The 20,971-nt window shown below is 41.9% G+C and overlaps 1 protein-coding gene across 1 annotated transcript; it reads right to left on the reverse strand.

Annotated features, from left to right (window-relative positions):
- Window positions 1-3,562: 3,562 nt before the first annotated feature.
- LOC123051441 (uncharacterized) lies at window positions 3,563-12,255 on the reverse strand. The gene is made up of 24 exons (XM_044474304.1): window positions 11,829-12,255; window positions 11,614-11,685; window positions 11,085-11,128; window positions 10,890-11,001; window positions 10,494-10,565; window positions 9,974-10,036; window positions 9,403-9,480; window positions 9,234-9,326; window positions 9,029-9,148; window positions 8,753-8,836; window positions 8,360-8,575; window positions 8,222-8,269; window positions 7,675-7,929; window positions 7,363-7,457; window positions 6,143-6,387; window positions 5,751-5,819; window positions 5,601-5,665; window positions 5,235-5,404; window positions 5,052-5,130; window positions 4,712-4,967; window positions 4,561-4,606; window positions 4,219-4,327; window positions 4,049-4,111; window positions 3,563-3,893 (listed from the first exon to the last, which is right to left on the reverse strand). The coding sequence occupies exons 1-24, from the start codon at window positions 12,120-12,122 to the stop codon at window positions 3,813-3,815; spliced, it is 2,829 nt and encodes a 942-aa protein (XP_044330239.1). The 5' UTR covers window positions 12,123-12,255; the 3' UTR covers window positions 3,563-3,812.
- Window positions 12,256-20,971: the final 8,716 nt, after the last annotated feature.

The following is a 20,971-nucleotide window of genomic DNA, read 5'->3' on the forward strand; positions in this document are numbered from 1 at the left end:
TACATAAATCATTTTACTAAAACATTATACTTTTGAAAACTTCTTTCGAATACTTATTCAAAGGACTGTCATGCTCCCGCTTTAATCGTTCATGTTGGTTAAATTTATGGTCAAAGTTAAATCTCGAAAATCATGGGCGCACTACATTATGAAATGGAGGGAGTGATGTGGCGAAAGCAGCGTGCCAATCTCCATCAGTGTTTGATACGTGCACGGGTTGATCGATCTGTCTTTATCAGCTAGCATATACTATGATCAATGTACCTGCCTGCCGATCCGTCCCAGTTATCGCCAACGCTAGTTACCTAAAACGCGCCCCTCTCAATCATCAGATATAATTTGTGTTTGCGATTCTCGATCAACCGGCCGATTTCCATCTGAAAAGTTGAAGTAAATTTAGGCGATGTGTCGATCGGCACAAATCATAAACATCTCTATTATCCCACTTGGAAACATGAACTGTCTTGGGAACATCTTTAGTCGCTTGGCATTACGCCTTGGATACATCTATCATGAATAACCTGAATCAAGCCACAGTTCCATCAGCATACCCTGCCATATCATCATTGCTATTCCCTCCGTTCCATAACAAGTATTGTGGTTTTAGTTCTTAGAGTAGTACCTAGCTTGCTTGGGCCACACAACTCTCACTGAATTACATTGAATATGCTGAGATGACAAGTGATGCATATGAGATCAAGGAATCAGCTTCCTTCTCCTAGTATCACACGTGACAACTCGACGACAATGGGACTCCATTACCTTCCTTTTGCTTTGGTTCATCTGGCATTCTGTGGTCAGTTTGGACCCATGGTGGACGCAAAAGTAACCATGAGTGCTTTCGATCAATCATATGAAATGACATAAAAATATAGTAACATCGTGCACTAGTGGTTCACGCTGTTTTAAAGCTATAGGACACAGAAACCTGGAAGGTTTTGCACTTCATCTAGAAATTTCTCCGCTTTTGAAAACCTGAAAGCGTGGCTTCCATTTCTTACCCTGGATGACATGCGCCATGGCCATTTTGCTTCCTTTTGCCCTTCAGTTGTGACATTGCGTGATGACACACAAAGGCAATTTACTAATTCATCATCAGGTCGACGATGCGTATTGAAATGTGGCAAGCAATCTCACAGTAAAAAACCTACATACATCGCTGTCAGCAGTTAGGTAAACTCCTAGTTAACCACACCGATAGAGAAGAATAATCTGGGTCTTACTAAACTCAGACCGCACTCTGGATATTTTCTTCAAAAAGCTAGTTATTTTCTTTCGAAAAGGCGCTCGGGTTATGGTGGGAGCAATTCATCAGAGATCATTTTAGTACTACTCATGTTTCTGTATGTCATAGATTGAGCGGAAAGATATTGTTTACGAACACGTACGTGTCGCTGTCAACATGTAGTTAGTGCGATCCTCTCACTAATGCACATGGCTCTCAAGTCTTATGATCTTATCACTTGTCAAGTAAGTGATCTGCTTGCGATTGAGGGATTGATTGGTTGCTGATAACTCACACCTTTTTGTCAATCCATCTGCAACTGGCATGCTATTGTTTTTCTGCGTGATTGACATTGGCATGTTATATGACCATTGAGCTAGCCGCCACGCTAGTTAATCATTACGTTTCCATGACTAATTCTCTAATTATGATATGATGATGATGATGCAGAGAAGCAAGCTGCGTGCGTGCCCATCTCCATCGGTGTTAGTTTGATACGTCCACGGATCGATTGATCCGTCTTTATCAGCTAGCATATACTACTGTGATCGATGTACCTGCCTACCGATCTGTCCCAGTTATCAACAATGCCAGTTACCTAGAACGCGCCCCTCTCAATCATCAGATATAATTTTGTGTTTGCGATTCTCGATCAACCGGTCGATTTCCATCTGAAAAGCTGAAGTAAATTTAGGCGATGTATCGATCGGCACAAATCGTAAACATCTCTATTATCCTACTTGGAAACATGAATTGTATTGGGAACATCTTTAGTCGCTTGGCATTGCCCTTGGATACATCTATCATGTATAACCTGAATCAGGCCACAGTTCCATCACCATATCATATCATCAGTGCTAGTAGTAGCTAGATTGCTTGGGACATATCATATCATCATTCCTTTTTTTTCAGGGATATCATCATTCGTCAGTGTTACTAGTAGTAGCCGGAAATTTGCAGGGGCACGTAAGTGCGGGGACACCCACTTGCCAAGCCCTACCGTCCGCTCAATTTGCTTCGCAATCGTGAAGTAGATGAATCCCACGCGAACGCACAGTAAAAAAGAAAATCCCTGAAAAAACTTTAAGTTTCAACGATGAAACTTACCGTTTTTGTATCAAAAAGTGCCCAGCTTCAACAAGTTTCAAAGATATAATTTTAAGGAAATTTGTCTAGACACAAAATATTTGATTTTTATCGGTCGCTCATACTAAGTTTCATACACTGAAACTTAACATTTTTTTTTCAAAACTCGTCAAAACATAATCAAGATAAATATTATTTGAAAACACTGGTCGCGAGAAACATGAATATGAAAATATAACTTAATTTAATTTTTTTGTTTAAAAGATATAGAACTTTCAAAATCGAAAGCCAAAATATATAAAAAGCTGGCACCAGGGACCTGAGTGCCCCCGCACTTGCGTGTCGTAAATCCTCGTCCTAGTAGCTACATTGCTCTGGGCCACACTCTCACTGAATTCCACTGAATTTGCAAAATGACAAGTCATAAATATGATCGGTGGAATCCAAGATCATGTCAGGGTATCAGCTTTCTTCTCCTATTATCACGACATGACGACTCGACGGCAATTGGATCCCACTACCTTTTCCTTTTGCCTTGGCTCATCTGACATTCTGTGGTGAATTTGGGTCCATCGTGGAGGCAAAAGCAACCGCGAGTGCTTTCGATCAAACCATATGAAATGACATAAAAATATAGTAATATCGTGCGGAAGTGGGGCGCGCTGTTTTGTGGCTATAGGACACGGAAACCTGGAAGGTTTTGCACTTCATCTAGAAATTTCTTTGACTTTTGAAAACCTGAAAGCGTGTCTTCCATTTCTTACCTTTCTTACCATTTCGCCTTTTCCCCCTCATTTGTGGCATTGCATACTGACGCACAAAGGTACTAATTCAACATCGTGTCCACGAGACATGTGGAAATGTGGCAAGCAATCTCATAATAGAAAAACCTACACACATCGCTCTCAGCAGTTAGTTAAACGCCTAGTTACCACACTGATAGAAAAATAATCTCGGTCTTACTAAACTCAGACCGCACTCTGGATATTTTCTCCAAAAAGCTATTGTTTTTCTTTCGAAAAGGCGCTCGGGATATGGTAGAAGTGATTGAGCAGAAAGCATTTCTGTATGCCATAGATTGAGCCGAAAGCACACGCACACGCGCACGCTTTCGATACATCGCTGCCTTTTCGCAGTCGACCGTGCACTTATTCGACACACTCACCTTTGTTGGATGGCTCCACCGATGTAGAGTTCTCAGCCCAGCAGCTTCCCCTGGTGCTGGTGGACTTTGAGCTAGTGCGATCACCATTCACCAACCTGAGACCTTATAATAACTTTCTGGCACGCAAAAGGATCCAGGTATCAACTGGACACCCCACATCTTTTCGCACCAATGACTATCAAATCCCACACAAGAGTCACTTGCATACATTGGCAGTTGCACAACACAAATCGATACCGTAGTACATAGCGGTAAGCGACCCTATTCGCACTGAAATCGACGCGCCCCGGCTAGAGGCGCATATATCTTCTTCTTTTCTTCAGGGCCCTTGTATATCTAGCCTGCTCTTGCAAACGCCAGATCGAGGAGCGTTCTGAAGAACTTGTGAGGGTAGATGGGTGGTTCTTCCGTGAGTGCCTGCATTTGGGATGATACCAACACACACATGTTACAAGGTTTAAATGGCCCTAGGTACTGGGGAGCAACAAGCTAGTGTAGATAAATATGTGCTTTCTGGAACAGTGGGCAGAGAGGCGTGGGGCTCTGACCTAAGAGAGAGGCGTGTGGCTTACCTGGTGAATCAGGACAGTGGAGGGAGTCATCCCAGGTACGGTATTTACTTCTATCAACAGCACCTTCAGGATCAAATGCAGGGACAGTGATTAATTAATTACCACGGCTAAACTAATCTCTTCTTCGCTTTATAACTGCATAAATATATGAGGGAGATCGAGAGAGGCACCTCTCCGCTGTGCACATTAACAAATGCGTCGATGCGTGAAAAGCCCTCCAGACCTAATGTGTTCGCCGTCATCTCGATACAACTTTTGCATTTCTGTAGCGCATCCTCACTACGAGTGCAGCAGATAAATATTAAGTCATGATGCAGAGATGAATCTGGAAGTATGTTCATCCCAAATAAAAATTATATTCGGTAACTGTTATTTCCAAAAAGAAAAGGAACTATTTCGGCAGCAAGCAATCTCATGTGGGAACAGAGAAAGTACGGGTGAGGTACCAATTAGTTGGGAAAGAAATCCACTGTAAAAAAAATGGGAACTAAGAACAGGAACAGATATTAAACCTCATGATTGTTGCTGGAGGTGGTGTCAAGTTGATTCCAGTTCCCCCTGAAAGTACCAGCATAAAGCAAAGCACATTAACGCTGCCCTCAAGACAACATGACTCTGAACAAACAAATGTAAACCTTCAAAGGCCTATTCCAGACTAATCACCTTGAAATTTCTCTTCAAGAGACAAAATATCACCACTTTCCTTGACTGTGATACTTGGATTTAGTGAATGCATCTCCCCACGCTTCCCAACAACACCAACGGTCACTTCAAGCCACTCATTTTCACCCTTCCATACCAGATGGCGGGTACTATCATTCCACGATTTATTTGAGATAATAATTTCGTCGGTTTCGATAAATGGTTCGAATATCAGTGACTCCGGAGGAGGGACTGGCATCTCAATAACTCCATGTGCCTAACAAATATAGATCAACGTAAAAGTGCAGCTTAACATCAAGTTACTCTGGCTTAACGAGTTACCAAATTGAATTTCTGGTACCTTGGATAGACAGTTAGCAGGCAGACGCGGAAGCGTTCCCCTCAGTGCATTTGCATAGACTTCTAGGTCCTCTGGACATCTGATAACAGATAGTTTCTTAATGAGCTATGCGTAAGACAGCCAAAGTTTCATGTTAAATAGTTGGAAAACATCAAGTGAACAGGAGCTTAATGAAATGCTCACCGCAATCTTGCCACACCAGTTGAGCATCCATCACGAGCAGGTTTCACACATACCGTTTCTGTTTGTAATTTTGCTTTCAGGTCATTCCAGATATCAACAAGAGATGACTTTAGTAGCTCTTCTCTTGCTCTTACATCCTTTGGTATAGTGTGAATGCCATAACTAGCCAACTGCACAAGTACAAGAAAACTAGTGAACCATCCACAAGGGCACAATCATAGCATGAGTAGTACAGCTCTAACAAATCTAGTTGACGATTTAACATTGCGCTGTTAATGCATTGCGCATGGATTATATCATACATTGCCATTGCCAAAAAAAAAATCAGCATGGAATTCCTATAAAGAAGACCTGAAAGGCTCATACATGATCAACGGCAAGTGAAGTTGCAACTTTGTCCATGCATGTTCTAGAAGCTATTGGCCCTGGCCCTGCACAAAGAGAACTTTGATATCAGCATAATTTTATATTCTTAGAGTTGGAGACATATATGTATCCTACAAGCTGTGATCGCACCTGTGTAAGGAACTCCTGCAGATTCCAACAGCGATTGAATGGTACCATCCTCCCCAATACCACCATGAACTACATGTAATATATTCGATATTGAGATACCAACAAAAAACAAAGCATAGGTGTTGAGGCATAGGCCTCTACATCTGTATTTTCACTATGTGCCTTACCACTTATGTTTGGTTTTATTGTGATAGAAGTAAGTATTAACAGAGTTCATTAGTTCCAGAAATTTTCTTTCGAAATTCCTATTTCCATACCACGTTTCATCTCGCAACAGTTAATCGCGCATCCATCATAAGTTCATAACTACATATATACATACGAAAAGCCGGACATTATTATGCCTAGAAAGCTAGAAGATTAGATACACAAATATGTATTGGAAAAAATACCTGCTATGAACACTACAGCTTTAGCTTCTTTAACATAATCAATCCACTGTTGCAGAGAGTATTTGATAGGTTGTTCATCAGTGATGTCAAAGCCCGCAAACCAATCTTGCTTGCTTAATGCTCGTTCAAGTTCTTTCATTACTTGATTACGTAAGCGAGATGTTATTTCAACCCGCTCTGGTTCAATTGCTTCAAAACATGCAGCATGAACTTCTTCAGTGGTATGCCGTAACACTAATGAATATCTGTCACACAGTAAGAGGCTAATGCTTCAGTGAACTATAACAACTAGGAAGAATGAAAGAAAATATCTTGCTCTTCGATGAAAGACCGATGTTGGATCTTAAATGCCAACAGTTAAATCAGAATTCCGGTTTGGGCACAAGCGCCCAAAAATAATGACCAGCATCATTATGCCTCTGAAAATATCATGATAATGTGCAATGAGAAGTGAACTATAAGCAAAATACTTCATCTAGCCCACCACAAACTTCAAGTCTCACAACTCGAATATGGGTGTCTATTTCATCTCGTAGTTCGTCCACATATTTTTATACTTACTACTAGTAGTAATTAAAGTGCCAGATACAGCGATACGCAGTGGTGGATCTAGCCCAATGGACCAGGGTGGGTAGCAGTGGAACTGTCCATCAAAATTTACTTATAATTTTTTGCTATGATATAAAAGCTAATGGAAAATCCCAGGGTAGGCGCCCGCTCCACCCTGTCCACACTGCGGATATGGGGTTGTTTTTGGGTTTAGTGTATGACTGCAGCATCACAGTTGCACTGACAGAATGTGATAAGTAAATAAGACAACCCATCTTCTGCAAAATTATGAAGTCCAAGACTGAAATGCAAGAAAAAATTAATTCTTGAAGCTAATATACAATGTCAAATAGTAGTTTTCAACACCAATACCGAATATCATTCTTCAATTTAGGTAAAAAATTAGCATTCTTCAATATGAAATGATGGTCCCTTTCAGGCCATAGATGCCCAGGAATGCAATCAAAATTAGGTTAACCAAATTAGGTTAATCAGTTAAGATGAAAGTAATATAAGTACTTCTAACAAACTATAGCACATAAAGTTGGAATTCTCTGTTTTCATACAGTAACTAGAAGCTGCATTACGCAAGACTCAAAATAAGATTATTGGGTCTGCGCCAGTAAAGCTTCATGTCCCGCAATTAATCAGGTGGTGGAAGAAACACTTACGGCAGTGTCCAAACGTCGCGTGAACTTTCGCTAAAATCTTCGTTGTGGGAAGAATATCCATTCGAAGGTGCAAGCAAGCACGGTGTCACATCAAGCTAAAGGCACCGGAAGAGAAATAAATATAAATCATCAGAGCATGAAAATGGAACAAAAACACATGGGACACCATACAGCCCAATAATCAATGACAACAAAATATAGACTGAACATGAGCTGATTCCCATCATTTAAACATGCATGAAAGCATCAGAACAAAAACACCTTTGCAGTCAAGAATTCTGCCATTAGATACGAGGAAGCTAGGGATCTTACATCATCGAAGCCTTGCAAATTAAGCCAGACATTTGTGCCACTCATAAGAGATACTTGCCGCTCTGAAGTATCGCCACCAAATATCACAAAAGCCTTCTGCTTGCATGTACCATTCGGGATTATCAATGCTTGTTTTGCTGATTGCATTTTTCTGGATAAAGCAGTCCATGCATTATTGCTTGTAACAAGGGAAGGAAATCGTGAGCAAGCATGCTGAACAATTGTACGGAGGATTCGAGAGTGAGAGAATCCAACCTGAAAAATGATTTTTTTTGTTCCAAAGTTAGTGGCGAGATCAAGCATTATATATGTACACATGTAAATGTCCAACACTTACTTGCAGTAATTGCACGATGATTGATGGCTAATGTTTTATACTGCATATTATTTACAAAATATAAATACCCTCAATGGTGTTGTGCAGCAGTCAGAAAATGTGCACACAGATGAGGAAAAATCATGTAACCTAGTTGAATTGATTTTTATTTATAGAAACTGAAATTGCCAAATTTTGTATGTGGGAAGTACAAAGTATTAGCAGCGATACCTTTGAAGCTTGTTGAAATAAGAAACTGGTTTGCTCCATCCCACTTATCTGTTAAGACAGGATAACAGCATATGTCACACTAGAAATCACAACCCGTGCTGCAAACCTAAGCATGAGAAATTTTCTAAAGATGCTTACCAAGTTAATATCAGTGAAAAGGACAGCACCATACTCTGTATTTCCAAATTTAACACCATTTTCAGACGAGGGCAGAGAAGTAGCAGGACTTGGCAAGAACCAACCATCTATCCTAGCGAAGTCACGCAGGCCAAAGTGGCGAAATAAAAGGGATACTCCTTTTCTTATGCAATCTATCACCTCTGCCGGAAACCGTGGAGGTGTATGATACGCAACCTGTGAAGGGGTCAATATTCAATGCATAGACGAACTATTCATGTGAGATAAGTTATAAAAAAGTAATGTCTCATTTTGGCAGGCTAAGTTACAAGGGTCGACAGAAAACATCCGCCCCTTGTGCATGTATATGACTAAATCACTTGCATAGCAATATGTGATCTTTATTTCAAATACCTGTTGAGTTGGAAGGTACTTCCTACGGTAGTTAAATATTGTATCCTCCTGAATATCACTAGAAATTGATGACTGAAGCTCAACCTGCAGAAAAGGGGGCAAGAGGACCTAGTTCAGTCTTTCACTCTTACTACACATCTTACAGAGTTTCTAGAGATCAAACTCTCTCCATAAGGAACAACTTCTTTTGATATAAACCAGACTTTGGTTGGACCATGTTAAAGAGAAAGGACCATAGGAAAGCAGAGGTAAGAAAAAAAAAGATACAAATCTTACTTCCGTTGGAAGCAAAACGATAGGCTCACTATTATTAGCTGTCCCAACGTCAAGAACAATGGCTGTAAACTCACAGCCCCCTTCAAGAAAAACTTCTATGATAACCTTATTATCAATTCCCTGTTAGACATCTGAGATATCAGATTAGGTGGCACACTTTTTTCTCTTTAAGAAACAATGGCAGTAAGTACTAACTACCAAGCACCTCTGAAAATATTCCCTCGGCTTTCTCAGCTGCCTCATTAGCACCATAAGCGACAACTACGCCGATACTTGATCCAGCTCTCGTAGGTTTGACCTGTGTATGCACATGAGTTACATGCTAAGCAAGAAAATTTAAGGAATAAATTTTCAAATAAGGCATCTTTACTTACAATCACTTTGCCATTTTCTTTATTCAAATTGATGCTTCTAAACCATTCCTCCAATTCTGACGTGGCCAATTTATCCTTCTACTTTGTCATCGCCCGTAGGTGACACATGCAGGACACATGGTCAGGCGCCAACAGAAGAGCATCAGGATTAGTAATCACATAAGGCACCTCCTAACAAATCATTCATTGCAAACTTCACAAAAAAAATTTTGAAGTCCAATCAAAATCATGGATTTTGAAACAAGAATTCATCATGCCTTCTCATTTTTGGATTATAATAAAGAGATACTTTTTGCCTTTCATAATTACTGTTGTACTTTTGCAAAAGACAAAATAAAATAAGTTTATCCTAAGTGTTTGTTAAGATTCAGTGCCTTTATTTTCTGAAACAAGAAGCAAATGAGACAGAGTTCTGAATGATAAAAAAATTCCAGGGTGTCACTACATATTGTGTGTACTAAACCTTGTATGCCTTACAGAAATATTTTATAAAAAGAGCGGCTGAACTGTTAGTGAAGATAGGTAATACATATTGAATTGTGTACATAACACACTCAGAAAGAAGCCTTACCTCTACAAGAAAGTTTGGTACTGTTAAGAAACCTTGAGCGTCGAGCTCGAGCGATGCATTATGCTGCAGCCATATTCAAGATTCATGAAATCAGGTCACACGTATAATTGGAATTGTTCATATCAAGTGAATATACAAAAAAAAAATTCACATTGTCATCAACCTTTAGTTGACAGTAATGATACATTAAAGCTGCTCATCAGATAGCATTTCGTAAAATCCACTTGTTTCATGCAATGGAAGATTTTTATTCTGACAAATTCAAACCTAATAATACTGCAAACTCATTTCATGAGATAATTCGGGTATATTTGTTAAACTAGAAAATGTTGAGGATGACACTGGAATAGGCCTTCCCTGTCCATGTACCAAAAATGACATTGGAGGATGATGAAAGCACAATAAGGGGAACTCAACCGAACCGAACTCAACAAGACATGAAGCCTTGAGCAACTATTTAGGGTGATACAAAAAAAACTTATGGGTCAAGTGGCTCCATGTCATGATTAGTAAAGCATACCTTGTCAAAAGCACGGAGGCATTCATTAGAGGGCGTCCCAACAAATGGAACATTTGCTTTCTCCAAAAGCTCCTGAATATTTTTATAGAACATGGCAAACATATAAAACATCACAAATACTAAATTTTCTGTTGAGTACTTGAGTTTTGTATATATTGATGAGTTGATATTAAGTTCTATACTGCAGGTGTGCTGCCTTGGCAGGCCTTAGCATCTTATCATCAACAAGAATCAGCAGCAATGTGAAATTCTCATAAAAATAACTAAGAGACAGTCAGCACTATATGCTAGTGCAATGCTGAAACAAACTGAAAATCTGCAAGAATGCATCGTGGCACCAGCATTTTATTTTCTTTGCATGTAAAGCATTATTAATATTCGTAGGTAACTACAAACCTGAATACCACCATCTTCACCAAATTTTCCATGTATCACCGGGAAGACAATGTCAACATTGGCAGCAAGATGTTCCGCAAATTCAGATAGGGTGGAAAATTCTTGTGCTAGACTGTAGGTGAAATTTGAGACTGAACAATTTGAAATGGACTAAAATTAGCAAGGAAAAGAAATAAACCCTGGCCGTAAGCTCACCTTTCAAGCTTGAAATCGAAATCGGAAGGGGTGTTGGAATACAGCTGTGGAGTAAAACATGACAGACTGTCATTTTACAAACAGAGTGCTCGAATCAACAAAATGCTTTTTTTAATGAGGGTATCTGAATTAAACCAAACCAAACAGGGCAGGTAATTTGTTTAATCATAATTCAACCAAGGGAATTATTGCATGACCGTGTGTAGAGAGACACGAAAGTGGGTTCAGATAATGCATCGCCGAATTCAGTTCAGACAAACTAACTAACACCACAGTAAGCAGCCAATGACAGAATGTTCAGCTAAGAATGTTATACTAAATGGTTTCAGAGAAGCGAATTCAGTTCAGACAAACTATTACGTACATGATTATGATTATGCATAAAGAAATCAAAGCGAGCTGTGGGCTCCTCGAATGATGTATCGCCGGATTCAGTTCAGACAAACGCATTGACAGTACAGCAAGCACCGAATGACTGAATATTCAGCTAAGGAGTTAACAAGAGCAGCTGAGCAGATCAGGAGCTCACCTGCGCGGGCGAGATCGCGAACGCGTTCATGCCGCAGTCGATGTAGTAGCAGCTCACCAACAAGTCCTCGCCCTGCATCCAACATTCCCCATCAGCCAACCAACAATTTATTTTTATTTTTAAGAAGAGTATAAGCGTTGACCCGAAGCTCACGACGCAGTCAAACCTTAAACACTAGAGTGATAAATACAGTAAGCTCGACACGAAGGGCTGACCTGGATGTGATCGAGCACGGAGCGCGCGGAGTTGAGCGAGATGCCCCGCTCGGCGGAGGGCCCGCCGCACACGAGCCCCACCCGGAGCGGCCGCCCCTCCTGCCCCGCCGCCGCCGGCGCCATCCCTTCAACGGCCCGCTCGGAGACCACCGCGCGGAGCCGGCCTGCGGCGGCGGTTTTGGCGGCCGAGGAGAGCGCGCGGCGCGGGGCGCGAGGCCGGGCAGTGGTCGCGGTGGCGGTCGCCGGGGAGGGGAGGCGGGGTAGCAGGCGGGGCTGGGCGAAGGAGAGCAGCATGCGATCGACACGCAATGCGGCGGGGGACGGGGGACGGGGAGGGAGTGGAGGCGACGGTGGTGAGGCTGACCGGTGACGCGGGCGTGTGCGGTGGTGGTGACTGGTGGCAGACTGGGAGTGGGAGCCGGCTGGAGTGGGAGAGGGATGTGTGCGTGTGCGTGTGCGTGTCGTCTTTGTAGCGGACGCGGCCGGCGCCGGCTTGTCGCTTCCGCCGGCCGCGTTCAGGTGGTGGTTGTGTTTCCATCCGTTCCGAACGGCAGCTCTTGTTTTCCGAGGATTATCATTGCATCCACTACACGACTGCTGACGACACGTACGAGTAGTAATCATGTTTTTTTGAGGAATCACGTTCGTTGGCCGTCTGAATCTTTTCTTTAACAACATCATCCGAATCCACCCGGAGAACCCATTTCCACTCATTTTTAGCAGCGGTTCATATCATTTTCTAGTTACAGAAAAGGTGCTACCTTTTTTGAAACGAGAATTCCAATTCACTCTTTCGATTTACATAACTCTTAATAAAACAGAACGAAGTAGTAACTAAATGAGAGTTATATAAACCAACAACTTGTGAGTTGATCTCTCTCTCTCTCTCTCTCTCTCTCTACCTTGGGTCGCCACCTCATCTAGTGTTTGGAGAAAATCAAAAACTTGGGAATTAGATGGCACTTGCCAAGTTGCCATCCTAAAGAAATGATTTGTCCCGTTTCAAACACACAAAAAATGAGATTTGAGTGGAATGTAGTTTTTTCCAAAAACACAGAAAATAAATACAGTATTCTTGAGAAAATCTTGTACTCGTTTCCTATAAACTGAATGTGTCTACAGAAAACTTTTCTCTGGGATCATCATCCCAATGTTTTTCCCATGTGAAATCCTCCAAACTGAACGAGGCCTAAAATGGATTGCATTGCTTTACCTACGAGAAAGAGATAAACGACCGCATATAGTCCAAGCAATAAAGGCAGACAAACGCCACTAGTCGCGTATGCGTATACAAGTGCCGAATCGGCGAGATTCTTTAAGGTGCTCCACTTACAATTGCTAGCGACATAATTGTCCTACTTGGCCGTCTAGACCTGCTTTTGACATAAACCCTTGCGATTCTATTAAACCATGGCCACTGCCAAAACGCTTTGCATCATCTTCATGTTTCTTTAAAGTGCTGACCAAGTTTGTGGGCTTAAGCTCGCAAGGCAAAGACTCTTAAAAACAACATTCGCAATGCAAAGTTAAGATCCATGCATATACTCTGCCGACCCACAATGTAATGTTTATACAGTTCCGTTACCATACAAAACCAACATCGATCCTTTAAAATGAACAATTGACTATCTTTTGGAGGGTCAAGTAATAACTGTAGACTGTGCATTCATACACTATATGCTACCTACTTCATATTTTTTTAGGGGCTACCTACTTCATTTTACTAGAATGAATCCCTGTTATTAAAATAGACACTTCCATTATTCTTTTGTCAGCAAACAGCCGGCTTCATTTTGTTTTGTTTTGTTTTAATAGGTAACTGGTTCATTTTATTTTCCTTGATTTATTCTAGATTTTTTGACAATGTCTGTTTAGTGGGAGACGATGTTTCTATCGACTACGAGGTGACTGTGCTGTCTATCAATCCCAAAATTTGTAACCTCGATCTCTCATAGGTGCTCATAAAATAAGGTGTGCATACATCCGTTCGTAGGGATGAGTATACGTGCCAGTTTTAAGGTTTCAAACAAACCATTAGCCATTAGAAAACCCATGATGAACCCATGCATTTGTACCGCGTTTTGTGTTTTTTAGGCAAGTAACTGGCTAATATTATTATTCATTCTAACTTGGGCTTTTAGGAAAACTATCATTTATTGCATATCAAAGTTCATAGGTACGATAAGCTAGACCGCTCTTAGCTAAATTACGAGGATAAATTTACTCATAAAGTCAAGGGCTAAGGGCGTCTCCAACACAGCACCAAATATCCCCTATGTGTTTGAACCGGATGGAGTGGACACTTTTAGATATTCCCACGCTACCTCTCAATTGACCGCCGGCATGGACGGACGTCCGAACCCCCCTGTTTGCCCCCAAATTGGAGGGAGCTCTAGGGAAGTTTGGACAGCCCGTGGGCACCGACAACTCGAACTCCATCACAAACCCACTTTTTTCTTTCTTCCTTCTCTCATCTCTCTCCATTTGGACAAGGGATGGACAAGTAAGGTATTTGGGGGAAATAGCATTGGATGGCCGGTGCCCGGACATGCCCGTAGATATTCAGGGGCTTCCGTTTCATGAACGACTCTAGAGACGGCCTAACAATAGAGCTCACTCAGGCCTCACTGAGTGTGCTACAATATTACTCCTGAGTTTGTAATCCATCTTTGTATTGCTAATGGAGCCCAAAAGGAACTGGGAAAGGCAAACATCGCTGATTCGGCGCAACCAGTGGCGAGTCTTGGAAGAAAATGAAGGGGGGCTCAAAGTTAACGGTGTGAAGAAAAAACCACTAACTCTCAGTTTTTTAGTTCAAATAAGGTAGGCTGAACAGAATACTAGTAATTTTTTTTCCAATTTTTGGAGGCGGGGCTCGAGCTTGTCGAAGCACCCCCCCCCTTAGATTCGCCACCGGGCGCAACTGACCATGCAGCAAGGCGGAGGGGGAGTGTTATGGCTTGTCGAAGTCACGACGGGCAATAATATCTATTGCTTCTAGCGAGATAGCGCGCGTCGATCACGTCCCTGCACCGATCGCTCAGTTCGCCGCACAGAGAGTGGGTCAGCTACGTTCTGTAGTGTAGTCTAGCGTGGATCTGTGGGTTTCCTTCTTCTTTTATTTTTCTTTTTTCCCATTGCATAAAAAAACGAAAAGTTCAAAAAGTTTGTGAATTCAAAAAAGTTAGTGAATACAATTTTTTTGCATGTATTTGAGAAAATATTTGTGAATTTGAAAAAAGTGCATGAACTCGAAAAAATCTTCACGAATTCATAAAATGTTCATAGAGAATTCAAAATGTGCTCAGGTATCTGAAAAATGTTCATGCATTCAAAAAATATGAATTTAAAAATCTTCATGAATTCAATAAACGTTCATGAATTCATAAAATGTTCGTGAACTGATTTTTTAATGAATTCAAAAAATGCTCATGAATTTAGGAAATTTTCATGGAGAATTCAAAAATGTTTGAGAGTTCAAAACGAACAAGTTTTGAAATCCTGAACAAAATTTTGAAAAATGTGAACAAAATTTTAAATTTATGTATACATTCTTGAAATAGCGATTTTTAAAAAATAAATTCCCAACATTTTCTAAAAACACAAACAAAAATGTACAACTTTCAAAATTTCTAACAATTTTTTGAACATTTTTAGAAATTTGTGAAATAAAACAACATAAAGGAGAAAAAAGGAAAAAAGAAAGGGAAAACTATAATAGAAAAAAACCGAGAAAACCAACAAAGAAAACAACCAAAACAATGAAGGAAAACGGCCCGGAAGCCAGAAAAAACTGCTACCTGAGCTCTTCCTACTCCGACTAATGGGCCGGCCTACCAGGAGCGCTCTAGTGGGCGAGCACTGTGAGAAGTGTTGCTATGAGGGACACATATCATTTGCGAGTCCTGGCGGGCATCTCTCATTTCGCCGATTTTATAAAAGAAAAAAAAATTCTCATTGCGCCACCCTTGACCTCTCTCCCTCACGCACCTTTCTGCTCGTCCATCTCGCAGACTCCAATGCATCCCGGTTAATCTATGGATGATCTTTTCGTTGCGTGCTACTTTTCCTCTACACGTGTGGATCTTGAGTTATTGATCTTACTAGAAGGAGAAGAAGGAGACATCATCAATTAACTAGTCCATGCTCTTTCTTTTGTGAGAGATTGGAGAGGAAACATGAGCCGCCGGTTTGTGAATCTGCTGGTCGATCAACGGCGCCCCCTCCTGCCCGCTTTCAAGCTGTAGCGTACCGATCCTTAACCTTATTTTACCCCACCTAATCATCACCAAAATCGGCAGATCCCGCAGTAACAACGATGTCATTCCCGCCGCCACCGCCATGGCTGCGCTTGCTCGCCGCGACGGTTTTACGGCCCCACGAGCCGCTGTCGTACGTAGCAGGAGTGGATGCACCTCCTCAGAAGAAGGCCACCACGCCCGAGCCAAGAGGTGGCGGTGTGAAGAGGCCACCGCTCGACCCTGCCTTGCTACTTCGTGGTCGAAGAAGGTTAAAGCCATGTCGTCGGTTGATGCCGCTGCGGTGGCTGCTGTAATGGTGGTGCATCGTCCTCCCCCTTTCGTCCTACCGCCGCCCGTGGAGGAGGAGCCCACGTCCCCTGTCATGACCACCACAGCGATCTACAACATGTTCGATGAAATGTCGCTAAGGTAAAAAGTGTTATGGGATCGAGTTGTCATGGGTGGTGCGATGGGTGCCTTGGGAGGCGGCTTGAATGGAGCTATGGGTGGCAATGATGCCAATGTTTACAATGAAGATAAAGAAGCCAATGATGACAATGATGCTAATGTTGCAAGCCATGATGAGAATGAAAGCACAAGTGACAATGGAGAAAATGAAAGTGGAGAGGCTATGTTCTATGTACTTTTATATTGCGTGCACTTTTGTTTGTGTTGGTGATGCACTATGCTTGTGGTTTGCTTTTGAATTTGATTTGTGCATTAGAAGTTTGATATGTTGATTTGAACTTCTACTTAACATGTTTTTGACTATATGTGTGGTGATCTTGCAAAGGTAAATTCTGTTCAAAGTTCATATTTTGTTCAATACATATGCAATTGTGGAGAACACATTTTTGGTGCGGCTACCCTATTTGAGGGCAGCTGTTGGAGCAGTCGTGCCCTATCTGGTGCCCTATTTTGGGGCACATGATGAAGACACTCAATTTCTCATCCCCTAAAATTCACGCTTTGTTCCCTAAATTTTACTCGAGGCAAGTTTTGGTGCCCTATTATAGGGCATCTATTATAGATGCTCATACGTCATAGATATAGAGGATGGCTTGCAGTCCTGGCTCAGATGGTTACATGCCCTTATCTATGCCCTCCCGCCAAATTTCTTGGGCAGGATGACTGGTACTGGCGCCCTGACGACCAAACCCGCTTCGATGACCCAGAAGCTAATCGTGACTCGGTAGTCATTACATGTTTACTGATTACGACTTGGGTGGTGATTACAAGGATTCTAAGGATGACGCAAACTACGACGAGTTGCCACCACCGCACCCCTGTGCCATGTGTGCCTTCAAGGTGGTCAAAGATTCATAGGGCATCCATGGTGGGCGCCAGCACATACTCCTTTGGTACCATGAGGCGCGAGTGGAGCAAAGTGGGCATTGCTGTTCAGAGGCCACCACGTGTATGTCCCCGACCACAAGCTCTCGTTCAGCTTATCGAATGAAGACGACAGACTATGCGCGTCCACCTGAGAGTGTTCCGTGATGGCATCCCTCGTCCTGCCGCTCGGCTCCGAAAGGTTGTATGTGGCCAGGCTGTTCCAGAAGACAGAAGAGACATGGAGCTTTGCGATGCTGTCCGGTGTCGAGGTTTTTTAGGAATGGCACCCCGGGGAGAGCCTCCAGATGATCAAACACAAGTCTAGACGTTACAACTTCGAAGCAAGAGATGATGTCAGACTGATCTGGTTCTAGTTTCAACTGTTGCAGATGCAAGACGAGCAGCTATCATGTTTTATCTTGCAAACAAATTAGTTTTCCATTGTAGTAATGATGACAACATCCTAGTGCATGTAATGTGGTGCTTACGCAAACTATCTCTTAAGTGATGGCGACATCGCTACCATTAATGCACTAGTGACCCAAATTGATGCAAATGATATGCTCAAATCTCCCACCTTCACCGAACTAAATGCTGCTACATGCTTTTGCTCCTTGTAGTATCATGCTTAATATAGATGACCAAATTATAATTTGTTATTTGAAAACCCAAGAACTTTTGTCCGGAGTCTTCTATGGAGATCACCTTGCTAACCGAAGAGCTTCCCTAAAATAAAATCTACATTTAGTAGCTGGTAATCTGACAGGTAGCGGCCTTTTTGTAAGTATCAAAACTGTGATTTAATTGTTGTGTTCGAAAAGGAAAAAACTACACCGGAATTGAGTTAAACAGATTGATCATAAATTTGTATGTAAATAGCGAGTAAATGGTACCTGGGGCGCAGTTATTGTTTGGTGGGTGCACATTTCTCACAAAATGAAGGGGGGCTCAAAGTTAACGGTGTGAAGAAAAAACCACTAACTCTCAGTTTTTTAGTTCAAATAAGGTAGGCTGAACAGAATACTAGTAATTTTTTTTCCAATTTTTGGAGGCGGGGCTCGAGCTTGTCGAAGCACCCCCCCCCCTTAGATTCGCCACCGGGCGCAACTGACCATGCAGCAAGGCGGAGGGGGAGTGTTATGGCTTGTCGAAGTCACGACGGGCAATAATATCTATTGCTTCTAGCGAGATAGCGCGCGTCGATCACGTCCCTGCACCGATCGCTCAGTTCGCCGCACAGAGAGTGGGTCAGCTACGTTCTGTAGTGTAGTCTAGCGTGGATCTGTGGGTTTCCTTCTTCTTTTATTTTTCTTTTTTCCCATTGCATAAAAAAACGAAAAGTTCAAAAAGTTTGTGAATTCAAAAAAGTTAGTGAATACAATTTTTTTGCATGTATTTGAGAAAATATTTGTGAATTTGAAAAAAGTGCATGAACTCGAAAAAATCTTCACGAATTCATAAAATGTTCATAGAGAATTCAAAATGTGCTCAGGTATCTGAAAAATGTTCATGCATTCAAAAAATATGAATTTAAAAATCTTCATGAATTCAATAAACGTTCATGAATTCATAAAATGTTCGTGAACTGATTTTTTAATGAATTCAAAAAATGCTCATGAATTTAGGAAATTTTCATGGAGAATTCAAAAATGTTTGAGAGTTCAAAACGAACAAGTTTTGAAATCCTGAACAAAATTTTGAAAAATGTGAACAAAATTTTAAATTTATGTATACATTCTTGAAATAGCGATTTTTAAAAAATAAATTCCCAACATTTTCTAAAAACACAAACAAAAATGTACAACTTTCAAAATTTCTAACAATTTTTTGAACATTTTTAGAAATTTGTGAAATAAAACAACATAAAGGAGAAAAAAGGAAAAAAGAAAGGGAAAACTATAATAGAAAAAAACCGAGAAAACCAACAAAGAAAACAACCAAAACAATGAAGGAAAACGGCCCGGAAGCCAGAAAAAACTGCTACCTGAGCTCTTCCTACTCCGACTAATGGGCCGGCCTACCAGGAGCGCTCTAGTGGGCGAGCACTGTGAGAAGTGTTGCTATGAGGGACACATATCATTTGCGAGTCCTGGCGGGCATCTCTCATTTCGCCGATTTTATAAAAGAAAAAAAAAATTCTCATTGCGCCACCCTTGACCTCTCTCCCTCACGCACCTTTCTGCTCGTCCATCTCGCAGACTCCAATGCATCCCGGTTAATCTATGGATGATCTTTTCGTTGCGTGCTACTTTTCCTCTACACGTGTGGATCTTGAGTTATTGATCTTACTAGAAGGAGAAGAAGGAGACATCATCAATTAACTAGTCCATGCTCTTTCTTTTGTGAGAGATTGGAGAGGAAACATGAGCCGCCGGTTTGTGAATCTGCTGGTCGATCAACGGCGCCCCCTCCTGCCCGCTTTCAAGCTGTAGCGTACCGATCCTTAACCTTATTTTACCCCACCTAATCATCACCAAAATCGGCAGATCCCGCAGTAACAACGATGTCATTCCCGCCGCCACCGCCATGGCTGCGCTTGCTCGCCGCGACGGTTTTACGGCCCCACGAGCCGCTGTCGTACGTAGCAGGAGTGGATGCACCTCCTCAGAAGAAGGCCACCACGCCCGAGCCAAGAGGTGGCGGTGTGAAGAGGCCACCGCTCGACCCTGCCTTGCTACTTCGTGGTCGAAGAAGGTTAAAGCCATGTCGTCGGTTGATGCCGCTGCGGTGGCTGCTGTAATGGTGGTGCATCGTCCTCCCCCCTTTCGTCCTACCGCCGCCCGTGGAGGAGGAGCCCACGTCCCCTGTCATGACCACCACAGCGATCTACAACATGTTCGATGAAATGTCGCTAAGGTAAAAAGTGTTATGGGATCGAGTTGTCATGGGTGGTGCGATGGGTGCCTTGGGAGGCGGCTTGAATGGAGCTATGGGTGGCAATGATGCCAATGTTTACAATGAAGATAAAGAAGCCAATGATGACAATGATGCTAATGTTGCAAGCCATGATGAGAATGAAAGCACAAGTGACAATGGAGAAAATGAAAGTGGAGAGGCTATGTTCTATGTACTTTTATATTGCGTGCACTTTTGTTTGTGTTGGTGATGCACTATGCTTGTGGTTTGCTTTTGAATTTGATTTGTGCATTAGAAGTTTGATATGTTGATTTGAACTTCTACTTAACATGTTTTTGACTATATGTGTGGTGATCTTGCAAAGGTAAATTCTGTTCAAAGTTCATATTTTGTTCAATACATATGCAATTGTGGAGAACACATTTTTGGTGCGGCTACCCTATTTGAGGGCAGCTGTTGGAGCAGTCGTGCCCTATCTGGTGCCCTATTTTGGGGCACATGATGAAGACACTCAATTTCTCATCCCCTAAAATTCACGCTTTGTTCCCTAAATTTTACTCGAGGCAAGTTTTGGTGCCCTATTATAGGGCATCTATTATAGATGCTCATACGTCATAGATATAGAGGATGGCTTGCAGTCCTGGCTCAGATGGTTACATGCCCTTATCTATGCCCTCCCGCCAAATTTCTTGGGCAGGATGACTGGTACTG

This window comes from Triticum aestivum, chromosome 2D (genome assembly GCF_018294505.1).
Source record: "Triticum aestivum cultivar Chinese Spring chromosome 2D, IWGSC CS RefSeq v2.1, whole genome shotgun sequence".
In the NCBI taxonomy this organism is placed as follows: domain Eukaryota; kingdom Viridiplantae; phylum Streptophyta; class Magnoliopsida; order Poales; family Poaceae; genus Triticum; species Triticum aestivum.